Raw genomic sequence first — 21,022 nt, 5'->3', positions numbered from 1 at the left:
TGTGTTAATTTAGTTTGAAAGTGAAGTGTGGTGAACTGTGTGGTGCTGTTAAAGTGCCGGGGTTAATATGTGTTAATGCTTAATGTGCACTTGTAAAGATGTTATTCAGCAGATTAAAGTGGAACTTTATCAACAATCAGAGCCGCTCGCTCTGCTGCCTGTTGGGCTGCTGAACGGCTACACTAAAAGTCTGCCTGTGCACAAACAACGGAGACGTAAAGAGGTTTGGCAGGAAGCTCCGCCCACTTAAAAACAAGCGCAACACGCGCTCAAAATTAAACTAAAATGATTCAGCAAATTATCATATCATATTATAATATCAAAAGGTGTCAACAGTAATAGACAAAAAGGGGCCCCTGGGACTTCTGAGCTGTGTTAAATATTTCATTATGAGAAAGTCTGACTATGTTCAAGCAAAGCCACAGCAGACGCACAGTAATTCCACCCCATACTGAGATCCAGGGGTCTGAAAGCAGCATCATTAATTAAAGCTTTCATGAGCCCACTTATGACATTTAAAATGTTTTAAAGCAAAAAAAAAAGTCAAAATGTCAAAGACAAGGGGGGAGGGGGGGCATGTTGGCTAGCTAGCTAGGAAGTGGATTTTAAAGTGAGGAATAAAAGAAAAGAAGGGACCTCACAGCTGAGATGAAGAGGGGGTGAATAAAAAAAGGGGGGGGGGGTGTAAAAGGATCAAGGCAAGATTCACTGCTGCTGGATTTGGGATAAAAACAAGTTTCAACATCTAAAGGAAGAGGTGGAAAAACACTAAAGCTCAAGGGAGGAGGAAAAAGAAGAGCGTAGGAGTACAGGGGGGGATAGAAGCGGATGGGTTAACATTTAGTCCTTGCTGGCATCAAGGATGTGTTGCATGTCTACTTCTAGTTTGTCTGCTGCTCTCAGGAGTTTGCGAAGGGTGAAAGGAAAAGTTTGGCGGGCGAGAGATGCACTTGGGAACTATGCAGGATGAAGTAGTGAGGCAGTGGCCTGTGTCATTCTGGGTGAGGGGAGGGTGATAAGATGGGGCAGCACTGGAATACAGAGCTCATGAGGGATGAGGAGGAAGGGGGAGTGAAGTATGCAACGGCGAAGGGGATGTTTTCACGGAGGGTGCGAGACTGGAACGGTGCAGTTAAGTGAAGACACGGAGAGGAAAAAGGGGGAACGGGTTTCTTTCTTCCCCCCTGGGTGTTTAGATTAGCTGCTGTGCCCACTGACATTTACAGCGTCTCACACACAAACACACACAGTGGGCTTCCACCTGAACGTTCTCAAAAAAGCAAAGCTTGAAAGAAACGGCTGAAATGACAGATTATTATGTTAAAACATAGAGTATAAAATATGATGTTTAATGCTCATTTAAACTTCTTGTTTACAATAACTCATGCATTTCAAGGCATAAAATGGCAGGTACAGTCAGGGGGATTCAAACATTAAAGCAATAGACTTTGGACAAAAGATTTTCTGGGTCATTATTGCTTCATCTGAAAATGCTGTTTTGGTTGATCAATTAAAAGTGTTTAGTCTATTCCCAAAATATATAAAAATTATTCAGAGTAGAGGTTTTGTTGCTCTACAAACAATTAAATATGAAACTGTTTTCTGCTTAATTTTTAATGATTAACTGCAAAAATGGTTTAGCTGGAAGCTCAACAGTGTGACATGGATTTAAAATATCTAAATTCAGATTTACCAAATTTATCATTTTGACCAGTTTATCATAGTTACTCATGTTCTCACGAACAGATTGGATACAATTGCCAATGCCACCCCATTCACTTGCAGACTTACTGACTGACTCCATCTGCCTTTTTTGATGCAACAACGTTGTTTTAAAAACACTAACTAACTGCAAGTGGTCACAGACCTCATCCCCATCTTCAAAGCAGCTATTTGAAAAGGCAACAGGCTCTCAAGTTCATTGCACATGGTTGCAAACACTGTTGTTTTTTAAGAACAGCTTAGCACACAACGTTTTTTCGGTAAAAGTTACTATTTAAAAAAATCCATCGACCCCCCCCAAAAAAAAAAAAAAAATTACACCTGCTTCAGTATTTAGAGAAAACATTAAGGAGCCAGGATAAGCTTTGGACGCCGTTGTTGTCATCTCACCTGCAGCATGTTGAGCAGCAGCGATCTAAACTTGGTCCCCTCCACCATGAACAGCGCCATCTTGTCGCAGAGCCTCGCAGCTGTTGCCGCGAAGCTCCTGTCCGACACGGCCTTGGAGTAGATCGCGCCGACCACCTGAGCGAGGGTTTCTTCCGAACGGGCTGAGGACTGCGCCTCCTCCATGAAGGACGCCAGCTGTTGCTCTACTCCACTGCTGTTGCTCCTCATGCTGTTGAGAAGCGCCACTAGCCGGTCCATATTCCGTGATCCGGGGCCCGACTGCTGCACGCATGCTTCCTCCTGAGGGGAAAGACGGGATAATGCATGTAAGTGGTTGGCGAGGATAATGATATTAGATTCAGAGCACAGTAGATTTCAACACAAATCAGATGTTCCTACAGAGAAATAAATGTCAGCTAATCTGACACATGAGTTGTGATGAATGACAAAGCAAGTTGAGTTAATGAGAATGTTTAGGAAGTTTAGACGTCATGTTTCTTTCCTTAGGGAACAGTTTCTCTAGTTAAAGTCCTGAATATGTGGACAGACATATTAAAGCTCATTTGTAGCTTAAATAGCAAATGCTTCAAAAATGGTACAGTTTCACAGTGATGCATTACTCTGACTAGTAATGATCTCTCATGTGAAATTAAACACCATTGAACTTTTCTGTTTTGGGTTTTTTCTGTTTTACAAGTTCTCTCACAGCAGAGAAAAAGTCCTGGCTTCATGTGCCAGTCATTGTTATATTTCTTGTTGAAACACATCCCAATAACCTCTGACAGTTCCATGTTTGGGTACAGACACTTTTTGTACTGGGTTGACTGACTTGGTCAGTGGAAAAAGGGTCAGCAGTTAAGTTCAGTGACGTACACGGGCCACAGCTTTCAACATTTTCTTCTTTATAAGCTGTCATATGATGATTTTTTTTTTTTTTTTGCTGAAACATTCCTCTTCTATCATGCAATGTCCTTGACACTCCCACAGAAACTGTCACAGAAACCCTAATTTACATTCATAACCACTCAAGATTTTTCACATAGAGCACTATCTGGGGTGTCATTTTAAGTGGATAGCCACCCTGGCTCCGATTATTGCTATGTTGGCTCAGTAGACATAGAGTGAGCCAAGGCAGGTATGACTGATACTGTATTTCCAGTTTTCCTATATCCTTTTCCAATAACGTTCTGGTTCAAAGGCAAGTTTATAACTATGTTTATAATTAAGCTGATTAGACAAAGAGAGATAAATCACAGGTATATCCATTTTTCTTACATTGAGCCTTTGTACCTGTTAACTGTATTATTAACTGTATTGTTACACATTGTTTTCCATTGTTAACTGTCAATGCCACTGGGAAAAAAAGTGTAGGAGTATGAGTGAAAGGAGGGAAAAGAACAAAGCAGGCAGTGGGTTCGTTATCATTTAAAAGGTGGTGACTCATGGCACAATTATAATTTGTTTCCCTTGCTCAGCTACCATTCTAACAAAGCAGGGAAAGGGTTGCAGAGATGCACCTCCTAAACTGGTGACCAGAAATAGGACGGGCCCACCTGCCCCATCCCTCTCGCCACAGAGGAATCCTGGCAGAAACTGATGCGAGGAGGCCAGCGTGAGCAGCAAGGTGGCCGTTTCATTTCACTCGATTTCAGGTGGCTCGAGTATTGGGGAAAAAAAAAAAAAGTAAAAAATTGAGTCTGATCTAGCGGGAGGCCCTGCTGCTGCTCGTATTAGATGAATAAATTCACCTTCCACCTGTTCCCTGCTCATCTCGCTGTGTGCACGCAGAGTTGTAGCAAAATATATTTGATTTAAAATCGTCTGCAATCAGACTACTGCCAAGCAACAGATTGTGTAGCCCTGCTGAAAGCGCATGACTTATAACCCAGTCAAGGTTTTGCAAAATCTTGCGAATACACCAGGTTTTGTCACCAGTTAGGAAAAAACTTTATTGCAAACAACGATGATGCAAACATTAGATGTATTTCTCGGTGCATCCCATCAACCAAAAGTTCCCTTCTAGACTGGTTTCACTGATTCACTGGCATCACAGAGGGTATATTTACTAATTCCTGCCTTGCTGCATCTTGGGAAGTCCCGTGTTGTCAAATCAATGGTCTCCTGGTGGTAATGAGTTAGCTGTAAGGAGAAAAAAAAAAAAAGGGGGGGGGGGCAGCTACAGTTGGCCAACTCATCAGTTTGGGGCACAGTGGAAAACATCAAAAACTGTTAAGCTAATGCTGGTTTAGTTCCTTCACCTCCTTAGTGAGAACATGTGCTCCCCTCCCTGCCAGTCTGGGTGTGTGTGTCAACCTGAATGCTGTAAAAATGAACAGACAAGCAAGGCAGGGAGGAAAGTGTTTCTCCATGTGTGTACATTATTACAGTGCACGCATGTTTTTGAACATAATTAAGGTAATCATGAGAGCAAATGGTGTCGTGTGACTGTGTTTGTGTGTGCATATACACATCGGTTCTGGCTGCTTTAATACTGACTGACAGTCACTAAGCAGCTTTTCAGTACCTTGTCCTTTAGTCTCCTCCTCAGCCTCTCCTTTGACGACTGCAGAAGGCAGATTTTGGGCTGCTCCGACTGGCCCTCGCTTGCCTTTCCACTTTGCGGTGTGTTGGGAAATTCTTTGTAAGCCGTCAGATCGGAGAAAGCGGTCGTGTTTGCCGTCGAGTCAGATTTGGGTGACTCACTGAGACTCTTGCTGCTGCAGTCTAGAAGAGGTCTCATGTGCTCGTCACCCAGTTTTACATTCTCAGTCTCTTTGTCTTTGGTTGTTCTTGGGGGTACTCCTTTATCACCCGTAGTGTTTGTCTGTCCATGCCCCTGACCTTTCTGATTGTTGTGCCAACGCCGGTTCTGGCTGTATCCGTGATGTAAGGGCCCTCCTTGGCGCTGCCCATGTCCTCCTTGATACTGGCGTGGGGGCCGACCGGCGCAAGTGTTTCTGTTATCTCCCTGTTCTGCTGAACTCTGCTGTTGCTGGTTTGGGGACTGCTGCTGGTTTTGATCCCTCTGCTGCTGCGGTGACTGAGGCTGGTTCTTCCCTCCTCCGCCACCTCCGCCGCCGTGAGGCCGCTGCTGTCTCCTGAAATGAGGGCAAGTTTTAGGTGCAGTGTAATGAAATGGCAGCCGCCTTAATATCTTAAACGGCTCTGTGACACTGTGACGCACCTTCTCACAAAGATCAAACATTATTCTTGTGAGAACCTCTACACAAAAGCACTAACCCACCACTACTGAACTACATCTAGAAAATCAAAAGCCCAGTGCCTGCTTACATGTGGACGCACAGTGTGTCTGTGTTTTCCTGTCCTGCATTGCTGTGTCCTTTTGCTGCACTGGCTCTGGGCTTGACAAGCCGCTGACATATGGTCCAAGGGATTAGTCACCCTGGCACTGAGAAGGCAACCTATTATTTGCCTCAGCCAGTGAACTAGCTCAAAGGGTAGCAGCAGCTAGCAAGCATTTGTTCAGATATGCCTAACTGTATGCATGTAGGCAATTTAATGTTAATTTTTGACTGATGTGATCTGTAAATGAAGGAAATGAAATCAGTATGTTTAGCATATTGGTGTAGGTGGTTACAAACTTTACTTGCAAATGAACAGTAGCTAGTTGCCAAATATTATAAAATAGCATCTATACGGTTCTTTGAGGTAAGCGCTTATTATACATGAACCCAGTAAAACGTATACAATGAAACGTCATGGTGGGGGGGCAGCTGTAGCTCAGGAGGTACAGCGGGTCATCTACTAATCAGAAAGTCGGTGGTTTGATCCCTGGCTGCTCCAGTCTGCACGTCAAATATCCTTTGGCAACAGACTAAAACCAAGCTGCACTCAGATGTATCCTTTGGAGTATGAATGTTAGATAGAAAGCGTTTAAAAAAACGAAACAAAAACAAAAAAAGGATCAAAAATATGCTCGTGTGAATGAGGCAAGTTGTATAAAGCACTAAGAGTGTTCAGTTACAGTATAAAAGTGCTGCATAAGGACAATTTAAATAATAGCTTAAATCTGGAACGTCAAACTCATTTTGCGTACAAGGTGGGTCACGCCACTCACCTGTCTGTCCATGTATAGACGATTAACTACACATTGAATCGCTCAGATATTTCATGATATTATTTATTTATAATTCGTTTTTCTACACTTCTGTAGTTGAAAGAAATCTATCAGCGTGACTCTTTGGGCTTAAAATGTAGTTAATAAATGTGCAAAGTTACAGAACAGAAAGTTTTTGTTAATTCACAGAAAATGTCCTTTTTTAACTTTGAAACCATTGTTTAAAAAAAAAGCAATAAACCCCAGAAATATTTCTCTCACTGAATTTTTTTTATCTATCACTTAAATACTTTAAAGTCGTATAAATGGCTGTGGAGGAGGTCTGTCAGCAGCAAACTCTGTAAAACCTACGAAAACACAGTTAAATGTCTAAAATTGACACCGTCCTTCTAATTTTTCAAAACCATCCAGTGGGCCAGATTGGAGTCTCTGTTGGGCCAATTCTGGCCCCTGGGCCGTGTTTGACACCCCTGGCTTAAATGGTTCAATTAACTGGTAGTGGCACGCTGATAGGCATAGCCTGTTAAGTTACTAAATAAATTACAAAGCACAACAGACTTTATGTTGGATTTAAGGCTTAGTTGTCCAACATTTGCTGGATCAAGGTTGTCCTGTGAGGATCGGCTTTCTCTGTTTTAAAGCAATGTAAACTGAAATATTCATGGTTTGGAGAAAGAGTTTTGCGTGTGATATTTAAGGAATTTTTTTTCTACAAATAATTGATTCCATCAGTAATAAAAAAAACAATTAGCTTTTTTTCCTGTCTGGCAGCTCTCTCGGTAAAGGAGTGTTTGTGTGAACGTATTTATCGTTTTTGTGTGTGTGTTCATGTGGTTTATGTCTCGCCCGGCCCCCCTCCTCCACTCTCTCTGGGAGGTTGGAAGACAGTTCATCTTGTGAGTCTCCTCTGCCAAAGAGCCTACCTTCATCACTTCATAAATATTCCTTCTCAGCCTGATCTGCGTTGGCCTGACGTGTTTGTAATCGCACTGCTAATTGAAGCGGTTCCCTCTGTAAAGAACGACAGCGCCTCTTTCACAGGAATGATTTTCTTTTGCATCAAAAAATTACCCTGTAACTTTTCCTGTATTTAAAAAAAATATTTATTTTTTTAACCAGTGCTTTATTTTAATCGGTAAATTATCTGGCTTATGGTCATCGTGAGCGACCAATTTAACAGTCCCCGCTTTGGTGTCCAAGTTATTTTTTACATTTTTGATTAGGCTGAGCTGTAAACAGATGGTCCTGCAGTTCTATTTTTGAGAGAGTTTACACCTGAGGGGTATTTACTGTGGGTTTAAGACTAAAGAATCAGATGCCTTACGGATTAGGACTTCAGTGCTAATGATGATGTTTAATTTGCTAAGCTGCTCACTGCAAGACAAGAGAGCTGAGGAATATGACACGTCTGTCTTTGACACACACACACACACACACACACACACACACACACACGTACATATACTCTGATTTGATTCATTAGATATTTACAGTAGCTGTTAGTTCAGGCTCAACACTAATCCATTCTGATCTACTGGTGTTGGTGATGAGGGGTGAAAGTGAGAATGAAATAAAATGTAAATCATATTTAATGACTGTGAGCTCTGCGGTAGAGAGAGCGTTGCTCAGATTGACTGCCCATCAGTCATATTAATGCCAAAGAGATGTTTGCATTAGGGATAAATGATGGAGCCACTGATGAAATTTCATCTCGCACTGTCTTGTTACTTGGAAACAGACCTGACTCTGGCGTGACCGAGCTTCTAATGAAATGAGAAATTACTTCTTTTTTTTGTCTGAGGATGATGAGTTTGGTAATATGAAGGTATTAACCGGTTTAAATTAGTGTTTGATGTTGCCTGGCGGGCTCCACCTCCTCATTATATGGAGCCATTTGTGTGTTTGATTGACCTCTGGGTGTCTTGAGTAGAATCAATCAAATGCACTTTCCACCGTTTTGTACTCAGGTCTTGTTCTGAGCATCTTTCTTATGTTGTCACTAACCTGGCGCAGACTTGACGCTTTCCCCCTGGGCCAGTAGGCAGAAGTACGGTTAACTGGTCTCGGGTGAACTGATCAAATGCTCTACAGACAAGAGAGATGGGGATGCCACAGTGCAGGTGATTGGAAGGATGGATGAAGAGTTGAGTACAGTGGCAGCACAGTTTGTAGAAAACAGCAGGGGGGATTTAATGGATAGCGTAAAAGGAGGAAACGGAAGGTTTTAAGAGAAGGAAAAGCAAAGCGGCAAAGAGGGAAACAAACAAAAACTACAGGTTGATAATGGTCATAAAATCAACAGGCACAAAACTACAGAAAGAATGCTAAGGTAACTAAAAAGGTGAAATTAATGGCCAGACATGATCATTGGAGGAGGCAGGATGCTGATGATCAATCACGACTGTTGCTGTACACGGTTATGTGGATGGAGAATTCATGGAACCGCCGGCTGACCCAGACTGGACAATTGATCGGCCCAGGGGAAAGACGCCCGGAGGCCAGGCGAGTCAATAACGGGGCCAAAGCTTCATAAAGAACACAACACGCTGGCCTAATGGACTGTGGGGAGATGGGTTTCGACTGCTTGACTGAATATTTGCATTGCTAAGTCTTGAGATTTAAAAGTCCAAAGCATACTGAGCGTGTGTGCATACATGCATGCAGAGCTTTCATTGATTACACCCAGTAAAGCAGGCGTTTCATGGTGGGTGCAGAAGAAGCAGCAGACCTCTTTCAGATGTCTGTCACACATGTTTACAATGCACACACCATTTTCTGTATAATGCATTCTATGTTGATGATTTTTTAAAAATAATTTTGCAGTTTCCATCACTCTAAATTTGAGAATCACTCACATTAAATAATTTTGACTATTTAGTTAACAAAACAAAAGGAAAACCCTCAAAATATTGGCTATGGTTAATAGGAGGGTTATCAATTATTCAGTATGGCTCATTTACCTGATGTTGGCTTGAAATGACATGTGATATACACTCACAGGTCACTTTATTATTTAAAACTTGCTAGTATTGGGTGTAACCCCTTTTGCATTTTCCCTTAATTCTTTATGACACGGATTCAATAAGTTGCTGGAAACATTCCTCAGAGACTTTGGCTCATATTGGCATGACGGCATCACACAGTTGCTGGAGTCTGTGCATGCCATCTGAGTGCAGTGAACTCATTGTCATTTTCAGGAAACCAGTTTGAGATGATTTCATGTGATTGGCTGATTAGATATTTGCGTCGAGCGTGTGGCCGGTGAGTGTGTGCATACACGCGATAAAACAGGTGCTATAAATAATCGCAGTCGTTTTGTAATGACAGCTCTTCAAAGACATCGCCAAGTGCCACACAATGCATTTACTTCACAGGCTTAATGAGTCACTGAGCGGGGATAAGCCCTGATATGAAATCGTGAGTTCAGCAGGGCACATAAGGCTCGTACTAGAACTGAGATGTATAAAAACGGAACCAGGCCTACTTTCATCTTCATAAATCTAACAGAAAGTGTGCATTTCTGTTTTTCTTTTTTGTATTTTTTTTGTTGGTGCATAATTTCATGCCTCAGGCCCCAGATGTTTACTCATATTTGAGAGCATAAAAATCATAAAGATAGCGGAACTGTTAGTCATTGCGGTGACATTTAGTCCCACACAAACTGTTTTTAAATCGTTTCAACTCTCAGTTCAACAGCTCAAATGACACTTAACAGGTTTCAGCTATGATGTGTTGTAAATGGGATGTTTATCATCCTCGATTAGTGTTGTTTGTTTAGTCGTGAGTACAGTTAAAGTGATGCTGTGGACAAAGTGCACTTCTTCCAACAAAGACAAAATTAAGTCAATATGTGTAAAAAGCTTCTTGTTAATTAATAGAATGGTTTTTTTTTTTAAAGAAAGACTTTAAGGTATGATGAAGAAAGGATCTGCTATGCTCTTTCTTTGCCCCCTTTTTCTGTTTTGAAGCAGAAAGCGGTAAGCAGCACATTCCAGTAAATCACAACTAATTTCAGCCCTGCTTGACGTGCCTACTAAAGTAGAAACACATGCACTACCTCCCCTTTCTTGTCCTTCCTGCCACAGCCAGCCTACACTTTTCCTTTACTCAATCTCTCAGTCCCACTCTGTTTCTCTTTCTTGAGCTTTGTTCAGCGCAGCCTGCATGCCTCGGACAAATAGTCAAATGATCAATAGTTATTTCCATATTTCAACATCTTCTGCTTTTAGCACGTTTGCTCATGTTTTTTTTCTCCTTCTCCTACCTCAGCTGTGTTGAGACATTAGACAAAATAAATCACTGAATACAACGTTTGCATTTACAGTGACTGCTGGTGTTTAGTTGCACAATAACAGGAAAAGATTAGCATGTTTTACAAAGAAACAAATGTGGTAAATGCATTTGATGAGCAGACACGTTAAGCTTTATAAAGACCTTTCACTTTGTTAACGGGCTTTCCTTACTAACCACATGTCGGTAGAAAGGCTTTTAGCTTTGCAGGAGGTTGCTCTGTTGGCATGACCCAATCATATCACTTTTTTTTTCATTTCTCCTGACCCTCTACATATAAAATCTGCACCTACTTTTAGCCATTCCACTTTAACTCTACTCCACGCTCTTCTTCTCTCAACTCCCAGCTTTTCTTTTTCATTAATAATTGTATTGTTAAAAAAATAATAATTTGCTTTCATGTTTGGCTTGTGAGAACAATCACGGCTTTCTCCTTTTTGCTCCCTGCTTTTCCAGCTCTACTGATCCCCATTTCATGTCCTCCCAGCTTTTTATCCTCTGCCTCATCCCTCATTTGACATGTTTCATCCTTAGCTTCATTTTGCTTTCTGTGTGATGCTTCTTTTTAGTGTAAAGCAGTTGTTTACTGAGGACCAGGGGGAAAATATGGAGTTAAACTACAGTGAATTAAGATGATTTATGAGGGGCGAAATAAACCATAGTTTTCTGATGTTACTGGGCCGACCTGTAGTATAAAGAATTCCTCTTGGGTCTTTTTTTTTGCTGTTAACTATTGATAAACATTAAGGCACATTCATTTTTAATCAACTTCCAAAGTAGGTCAGGCCAAAAAAGATTTACAGACAGTTTAGTTCCCAGTAACACAACCGGGTCAGCAACCCTCGGTCACTAGGGGAAAGACCCCTGACAACGATAGGTCGTTAGGGAAAAATGTGTCTGGTTGGTGAGTAGTATGCAGAGGTTGCCAGCTGTCACTAGGTAAAATTGATAGCAAAGAGGCATACAGTGCTGCCCTCAAAAGCTCTTTGTGATTGCTTTGGTTATTAGCAGATTCCTGTAATCACCTGTAATCTGCATGGAAGATGTTGACTTGTCTGCAAACGCCCCCCACTTACTCAGCTAGTGGTAGAAACTGTGAAAAGGGGAGTGTACTTCTTTCCCTAGCAACTAGATGTTTCCAGAGGGCTGCCTCTAGGCCTGTGTGACTGTGCGGCCTTAGGGTGGTAGCTAGCATCACTGGCATCAGACCCATAGTAGCATGATAGGTTTGATACTTTGTATGGAAAGTGAAAATCACAGTGGTTTAGTGGTCACAAAAATGTGTTCAGAATTGAAGGTAATTCATCTCATACAGTATGATACACTGGTCTCCCTTACACAAGCTGCCTTTGTAGGTTAAAAATATCAGTATTGGTAATACTGGCCATGTATTGATAAGGGTATCGGAACAATACCAAAATTTACAGCATTGCACAGCACTAGTGGTAGCCTGGTGGCTCCTTTAACAGCATGCACTCATCACTGAAAGAAATTTAAGGTTTGAAAATAAATGTGAATACACTTTCAGAGTCCACCATCAACAAGTCATTCAGCAGAAACCTGTTTGCCTAGTAATTCATTGTGGTTAAATGTAAATGAATGTAAATTTAACAGAAGCTTGTGACAAGGTCTTCTTGTCAAGATGCCTCGTCGCGTTTAATGTTATTCCTTTTCAGTTGGATTCAGGCGCAGATGGCTGAATGCAAATATTGGCGGCAGATTCAAATTTATGAGACGAGAGTTGTGTAAATTCCTGACAATTGTGCATAAACCAGACACAGGCCAGCAGTTTCTCTATGTAAAACTTCCCCTAACGTGTAAGCTGTAAGAGTGCCTGGGAGCAGAGTGCACGAGAAAACAGGATGGTCTTGTGTTAATATTTCCCATTTAGAAACAAATAGACCAAAACCCAAGCAAACTGATGTTGGTCCATATTTTTGTTCTTTTCTTTCTACCAAGCCTTCGCTGCTGCGGCCATCAAACATAAATACAAAAGCTCTGGACAAAAGTAATTATCCTCTGAGCTTAAAAACAAGGATAAAAGTACTTTTTTTCCATTTGTATTAGAGACAATTTCCTCTTTTTAAACCACAAATACAATCACAATATTTTCTCTTCGCTGGTCGCTTAGCAACTGAAGAACAGTTTTCCAGTGACATCAGGGCAGAGAGTGAGAGAGAGCGATTTTTTTTCTTTTCTTCTTTTAAGGACCTGGTTTCAATGAAGTCAGACTTGGGTGAAATTAGATTTCATTGTATACAATTAAAGTAGATGTGCCAGTGTGAAACCTAGTTTGGACTTGAGATTACTTGAACATTGTAGGCACAAAAATGAGTGACTAAAAAGCTGGCACTTTTTTTATTATAGAGACCCAATCAACTTGAAAATGGAGGAGAAACTTGTCTCCTCCGTGCATTTTCTTTATTCCCCATCTGCAGTGGAGTGTGGAACCTGCATTCCTGTCTCAACTTTTCTTTGGATGGGGAGAGATGTCAGGGCTATGGCCCTGACTGCACTGACACCAACACAGAAAAATGTTTCCTCTTACTGAGGTAGGTGTGTGTGTGTGTGTGTGTGTGTGTGTGTGTAGGCTTACCGTCGGTCGCTCCTCCTGCGCCGGAAGAGCTTTTTGGTGTGTGCAATCTCAGCCTCGTTAGGAAGGGGTGGGAAGACCTGTAACAAGACAAATCACAGAGTAAGAGTAAGCATCGCTGCTTTCAAAACTAGCATAAAAAATATACACATGACTTCAACAATAATCCATTAAAACACACTTGAGTTGCTTGTATGTGCACAAATGTCTACAGCTACAGTTAGAACTGTCCTTGATGATGATTTTGATTTTAAGAGAGTGAAGAGAGTTAAGAGTGTTGAACATCTTGTTCCTTTCCACAGGATGACTAAAGTACTGCTACAAGAATTCTCACTGTAATAGTTGACCAACAATTTTTATTCAGGCTTGTGTGACTGCTGGAACTTTTTCCACAGTACTTGTAAGTCATGGAGGAAGTCCCCCCCCAACGTTTGTGCTTGTGATACTTCTGAAATGAGGAAGTATCGAAGTTCATAGAAACCTGTTTTCAGGTACATACTCACTAGCACAAGATAAGACACAAGCATATTTTTTTCACAAAACCAGCACCCATTTTTAAAAATCTCAGTACCACATCAGCTGTGCAAACAACTTCTGGTTTTAAAATTGAACAAAATTGGGAGGAAATGGACCGGGAGTGGAGCCTATATGTGCTGGAGGAAATACACTGAAAATCTCATTCATGAAATGAAGCTCGCAATTTTCTCTCAGCCTGATACTTGAAGTATTCACAGAGATGGTGATGTAGGAAGAAAATAAAGAAACAGGATTAGAAGAAAGAAAAAGACCACACTCATGCTGTGTGTGAAAAGCCAGGCTGTGAGTCTGTGCCACAAAAAGCATTACAGGTAGGCAGCTCCGCACTGTAAAATGACAGCTCTCTTACCCTTGGAGGGGCCATAGCCATGGGACTTAAAGGCCTCTTAGCATCTGTTGGTTCATCAGCAACCAATCTAAATTTAGGGTTGGGTTTTGTTTTAGCCACATGCTAAATAGGGACTAGAATATGCTACATTTCAAACGAAGTGTCACATTTTGACATAAATATTTTTCTGTTAAAAGCTTTTCTATTTAGGTGTTACAAATAGGAGAACATCCATCGATCTTGTCACTCTTAGCTGATTCAGGGTCACAGTGGGGCTGGAGCCCATCTCGGCTGTCATGGGGAGGAAGGCAGGGTACCCAGGGCAGGCTGCCAGATGGCTAACACAGACAACCATTCACGCTCACATTTACACCTACAGCCAATCACCAGTTAACCTTGTTTGCATGTTTTTGGACTGTGGGAGGAAGCTGAAATACGCTGAGAGAACCCACACAGGCACAGGGAGAACATGCAAACTGCACTCAGAAAGGCACCAGTCCGCCATTTGATTCAAACCCACTTACTGTGAGGCCACAATGCTTATCACTGTACAACTGTGCTGCCCCAAGAAGAAGAATAAAAAGAAAAAATATCCTAATATCCTGTTGGACATTAAGAGTATATAACATACACACTCTATTGGCGATGTCTTCTATCCTGTCATTGCTGCTGTTGTTCCTTTGCCAACCACCAGTTCGCCCCAACCGGCTGTGGTGTATTACTGCCCTTCCCCAAGCCTGGTTCTGTTGACGATTTCTTCCTGTTAAAATGGTTTTTTTCCTTCCCACTGTCGCCACTGGTGCTTGCTCATTAGAGGAGGTCTGATTGTTGAGGTTTTCTCTCTAGTGCTGTATGGTCTTTACCTTATAATGCAAAGAGTCCTGATGAGACCGTTGTTATAATTTGGTGCTATATGAGTAACCTAAAACTGAACTGAATAGCTGTTGCATTACTGTAGAGTTCTCATTGGCCATGCAAATAAAAACAGAAAAAAAAAATCCCTTTAAGGCATAAGCCATCTCTCTTCGGAGCTCCCTGCTGGGCAGTGATCCTCAGGGAGCTCCTGGAACTGTTTGATCCACCTATAGTATGTAGAATTGTCCTTGAAGATCTCTTTGATCGGCTGCTTCAAACAAGGATTTCAAACATCCTTTTCATTTCCAAAGGATGACTGAACTATTACCACAGTAATAGCTGAGTGAGAGTTATTGATTGTGATTAGTTTTTTGCAGGCATGACTTTGACAAACTGTACAGTAATAGGATGGCTATGGCGAAAACCCACTGCCTCATGTCATTCACTGCAAACAGACACACTCAGTAATTTACTCAATAATGACCAGTACATTGTGTGTGTGTGTGTGTGTGTGTGTGTGTGTGTGTGTGTGTGTGTGTGTGTGTGTGTGTGTGTGTTTATGCACTCTGGAATCATTTGAAGTTGAGCACCAGCAATCATCATACAAATGTATTAAAAAGAAGCCAAGTGTCTAAAACTGCATAAAAATGGATAAGAGAGAGACAAAAGCTATTATAAGCCTCTTTTTTTTTTTATTGTACCAATAACTGAACTCAATTATTCTCAAATATTCTGTTTAAAATGTAATAGGAAAGAGGAAAGCAGGGTATCCTCACACTTGTGCAGGTGAAAGCAGCAGAGATATGAAAACAAACAATAATTCATTGAGGGACGAGGAACAGTTATTAATGTTTTTTAGTTTAAATCAAGACTTAACACTTCCCAGGGTTTTAATAAATAGCACAAGGTGCCCTGCATTGGAAGCGACAAAGTATAATCAAACAAATAAGAAACATGAGCATGTTTTTACAGTTAGTTCTAACATGGATATTTCCAATGCACACTGTGTTGGATGTCTTACTTACACAGTTCACTTCTTGTGAAAAGGACGTAAGACTGTCTGCCATCCATTAAACATCAGCCCTGTCAGTCAAACATCATCATTATGCGCTGTTACCATGGTTACAGGCAGGACTAGCACATGCAGTGTGCAATAAGAGTGAGTGCAGGAAGCTTGGTACTCCTGGTTTCAGGTCTCCCACCCTCATTTTCAAGTACATTGTGTGACACACACACACACACACACACACACACACACACACACACACACACACACACACACACACACACACACGTATTTTCGAATTTCTGTGTCCCAGGTGTTGTATGTTTGTTTTCCTTACAGGTGCAGCAGTTGGCGACACGTTATGCATTTCTATTTGTACTCTATCCTGTCCTGCCTTAGACATTGACATAATGTATACCACATATAATATAATAACTTTAAATACAACGACCAGAAATGAAGAAATAGTCAGATAAACCCTGAACAAGAGGAGCCTATTCAGAATTTATAGAGCTGAACCTGGCTCTATAATGCGTTTGGCACAACAGTGCATTCAGATCATAATTCTGATTGCAAAAGCTACCAGACAGGACAGGATTTTTTTTTAAAAAAAAGTGCATGAGGCAGAGCGCTGTGCAGTGTTTGGTCGATACTGTATATACTCCATATCATCATTTTTATTCTTCTACATAAAAGAATGACAAAAAAAATACGGTCGATATTAAATCTCAAAGATTTTTTTGTCTCATGACCTGATAATATCGACCGTATAATGACAATAATGCCTTTTGATAATGATCACATGAGCACTTTTAATATTTTGTTCCCTTTTTTTTTTTAGTTTACCTTGGCATGAAACAGGGCTCTTAGACTTTTTAATTCAATGCAAAATAACTAAAATATCAGTACATTTCTGCCGTTATTTTAATGTTAGGAATACATTTAATGAATCATCCATTTACACAATAGATCATAAACAGCCTGAGACGTCGAGAAGCTAGAACAATTTAAGAATTGGTCTCAGTTGTTGTTGTTTTTTTTAAATTCAGTCTGCTGTCATTATAAAGACATGCATCAGCATGGCTCCTTGGCTTGCTTTGGTAAGTCTGCCGTAAAACTGATAATGACTCATACCTGCGGTTTGGATGAATTTAAATGTTCAGACAACCACGTGTGACATGATGCATTCTTAACAACTTCTAACACAATACGTTCTAGTGCACAAAACAAAAAAAACATCCTCCCCTGTAGTTTTTTTTGGCACACTGCGAAGTGATCCAGTCAGTGCACTAGACTGGATACCCTGGCAAGCCAATTCTGGTTTTGGTATATGTATGACCGCTCTGGTTTAGAAGTAACACGAGAGAGAACTTTTTAGAGCTGCAAGCTTTGGTTTCCATATATTACAGAAGAGTGAGATAACGTGAAAAGAAAACTGTGTTACAAAAAATGTTTGTCAGCGGTTCTTTAGTCCTGTAATGACTTATGCCAGCCTTTCATAAACTTCCTCCAAGGACAGTGAGTACACACAGAGTACAGACCATACCTGTACAGCATCGCACTCAGACTCAGACATCATCTAAAAACACTCCGAAGAAAAACTGAAGAGCCCAAAGTTATTATAGTTGCATTCTGATGGAAATCTGAGATGCAAAGAGTCTGAAAATGTAAATAAACACATGCTTTTAGCCTCTAACAAACTAACCCATATTATAGACTCTGCCTTTGTTCCCTCATAATTTAACTCTTCTTACCACTGGAATGATCTGAGAGGGAGGAAAACGGAGAAACTGTTGCATGTTTAGCTACTGTAGTTCTCCTCTAGGATATCATTAGCTATAATTCTGCCCTCAAATGGTAACCAGATGACAGTGAGTGCACACACACACACACACACACACACACACACACACACACACACACACACACACACTTGAGAGCAAACAATTTCCACCACATATTTCTTAAACACTCTACTTGCTGCATTTCCTATTGCTAGTTAGATCTCATTAGAAAGCGCTATTAATATAAAAATAGAAAAAAATGTGAGTAGTTTCTATCAGATAAGAGAGACGTGATCGAGAGACAGGAAACGAGAAATGTAGAATTGCCTCTCAAGCAGCTGCATGTGTGAATATGCTATCTGCAGGTAGCAGCCAGTTTAAGGCAGATCAAAGTGAGGACCCATACTGTCCTGGTCCCCAGCCAGAAGACCTCTCACCTCGAGGCAGGCCGTGCTAGCCCTGTGGACGTGACAAGGATGGAGGGGAGGGACTGCCTGCGCAAGAGCTGATAGAAAAGGAGACTGATTTTTATCTGTGGATCTGATCACATCTGTATGTTTTTTTCAAACAAATGTAGCACTTCAAAGATTACGATACACTGGTGGAGATGAATGACGAGCTGTGCTACAAAAATGACGAAAGAAGGATTAACCCCTTTCATCACCACTGTCTATAGTCTTTTATTCAGACTCTTAATTTTATCGTCCATTGAACAATTAGGGCTAATAATGAGGATTCAGACTCATGACAGCTAAATTTGAGGAATATTTTTAATTTGGATTTTATATGCTTGAAGTAGTCGGTAATAATGGTGCAGGCAGTGATGAGGGCTCGAGTCCTGCTAATGTGAAGGCAGAGCTTCCTTTTAAAACATTCATCACTTGTTTTAACCGAAGCCTTAACAAGCCAGAGCTGGCACAACACACGCATTCTAATAGCTAACAATGATTGTTCCTGCAGTCCTCAGTTTTAGACTTCAGTTGTGGATATGCATGTGTAGTACGCAGCCTTATTTTGTAGAAAAGTAAACAGCATGGCGATGTAAACCATCAAACTCAAGTTTTTCCAAGTTTAAAACAACATCGAGTCTCAGATGTCAAACAGCGTGCCAACAGCTGAAAAATAAATCAGCTTGAATTTTACAGCCCTGACTGTGGTGTCTCTTTTATGCGTGTATTGTGTTTTGCGGTTGGGTGTTGCGCGTCCGCCTTCAGGGGAAGTCTGGTCCTGTAGCATGCCAAGGACATTCACAGGTTAGCACATAAATCACAGTAAATAATTCACTCTGGAGTTGGGTTGTGAACTCTTTGTCATCATTAGCATCTTGGAATTTTCTTTAGACACAGGCTGACATGGTTACAGGACTGCCTAAAACAACCACGCAGATTCCTTCAGACTGTTACCTTCAGGTGTTCATCTGCACCAGGAGCAGTCTGAAACATGAGCAGCACCTCTGCCACGCATTTGTTCTGACTTTGGCACACAGTAGTCATTAATTATAGTTAGTGGATAGTGCTTGTTTTTTTTCCATCCAGCTCAATTATAAATTGAAAAAAAAGGAAAACCTGTTTAGAAACCTATTTCATTTAGGTACCAGTGAAACATGGGATGCTATTATAGCTCTCATGTCCTGCATCATTCCCCCTTGCTAATACTTTCCTGTCGACATTCCTGTCAATGTTAGTAATAGAGGTAAAACAAAAAAAAAAGATCAACCTATCTAAAATTGAACTACACATACTGAAGTTTTGATGTTAGCATTTTAGCTGCCACCATATTATTTTGTCATTTTGGAGCCAGAAGCTGCCATATTTGGATGAAAGTGTGGAGTGTTATTAGCTATTAGCTAGTTATTAGCTAATGGTAGCAAGCTTGCAAAGTTTAAAGTCAAAGCTCGCAGATGTCCAGATAATTAGTGCTTAATAACACGCTAAACAACTACTAGCATTTCATGTAGGTGAAATAAAGTGCAAATTCAGTTAATATGTAAAAAAAAAAGTTTAGGGGCTACCTTACAAAATAAAACGCCTTGAGGCAATTGTTGTTGTGTTTTGGTGCTGTATGGATAAAACTGAATTGAATTGAACTGAAAATTCCAAAAACGTGACTGTAAAATGTGACTATAAATTTTGAACTTTGAACAATATTTTCATGCGTTTTACATCTTTTCCTATTGATAAAGACTCTCCTTATACTACACAAAAGTAATTAAGTAACAGATAAATAATTAAAATGTCAGTTTCTCCAATTTCACACATTTATCATGCAGTTTCACTGGTCTGGCCCCACTAATACTTAGTAGCATTTGAGAGGATTCAGTTTTTCTAAAGAGTTGCCTAAACGGTCACGTACCAGGTCAAATGCCATTGTTGATCCATTCATAACAATTATGAGTATGGAAGGAGTATAAGTTGCAAGGATGGAAAGTAAGGAAATGAGAAATGTTAACAGGGTGGAAATGTGGAGAATGGAAATGGAGAATAAAGATTATAGAACTTTGTCTGCTATAGCATAGAAAATGAAATGCATGTCTTCCTTTCCCTTCTGCTTTGTAACAATTCTGGTATGATGCTTATTGAGTCGCTCCATTGTTTCTCTTAGTTTATCTATGTTGCAAGGGCTTTCAGCCAAAAGCAATAAATTTAAAGCTGACCCAAGGGTGGCATTACAGGACAGGTTGTTGAGAGCAGAGGAGAGCGAGCGAGCAAGAATGACAACAAAAGCCACTGTCAATACAAGACAGCAGGCACGTAAAATCAAAATACAAAAACGTTCCTCAACGTTTCATTCACAGGCCAAACCAAACAAATAACGCTCCTTTCTGTGTCTGTAAGGAAATTAGAGTTGGAAGTTTTTGTCTTTTGTTTTTTGGGGGGTGGGGTGGGGGGTAGATTTTAAACAGTTTCTTTGTTTAACTTTGTTACTAGCAGGCTTAAAAACTACATCAGATGAACATTATCTGAGTCATATGCTTAAGAAATAGGAGAACCGAGAGATGCATCTGGCTCTTCAGTTCATCCATCTACTGTTTGCCAAAGCCTCAACAGAAATGGTCTCAGTGGAAGGGTGGCTGTCCAGAAGCCATTGTTAAGAAAGAGAAACAAGAACTGGACAGAGAATCAGCAGCTACGCTGATGGAGTCATGTATCCAACTTGGGGTTGTGTTTCAGGCAGTGGTGTTGGGGATCTCATCAAAAGATGGAGTTATGAACCAAGAAAATTACGGTAAGTATTATGACAATGATCCCAAACACATTTCCAGTGCAGTAAAAGCACACCAGGATTGGCCTCCCCAGAGCCCAGACCTCAACAATATTAAGCAGTGTGGGATCACCTTGACAAAAGGAACAAAAGGCAGCCAACATCCAAGGAAGAGCTTTGAAGAATAAAGGAGGTCATACCAAATTTTGACTTTCAAGTTAGCTACAATTGTACAAAC

The 21,022-nt window shown here is 40.8% G+C and overlaps 1 protein-coding gene across 5 annotated transcripts in view; it reads right to left on the bottom strand.

Annotated features, from left to right (window-relative positions):
• Positions 1-21,022, bottom strand: part of ctif (CBP80/20-dependent translation initiation factor) — a 63,061-nt gene that overhangs the window by 13,664 nt on the left and 28,375 nt on the right. For 4 of the 5 annotated variants that reach the window (XM_084935414.1, XM_084935412.1, XM_084935410.1 and 1 more), the window contains exons 8-11: positions 13,077-13,153; positions 8,195-8,275; positions 4,637-5,210; positions 2,113-2,412 (exon numbers count right to left, since the gene is read on the bottom strand). In XM_084935414.1, coding sequence (XP_084791540.1) covers positions 2,113-2,412; positions 4,637-5,210; positions 8,195-8,275; positions 13,077-13,153 — 1,032 coding nt within the window. The remainder of the gene's footprint in view (positions 1-2,112; positions 2,413-4,636; positions 5,211-8,194; positions 8,276-13,076; positions 13,154-21,022) is intronic. The other variant, XM_084935413.1, reaches the window with a different exon arrangement.

Source organism: Perissodus microlepis, chromosome 7 (genome assembly GCF_051167445.1).
Source record: "Perissodus microlepis isolate ML-2025 ecotype Zambia chromosome 7, ASM5116744v1, whole genome shotgun sequence".
NCBI classification, from domain to species: Eukaryota; Metazoa; Chordata; class Actinopteri; order Cichliformes; family Cichlidae; genus Perissodus; species Perissodus microlepis.
Note: the sequence above shows the minus strand (reverse complement) of the source record. Positions and strands in the feature narration are given on the sequence as shown.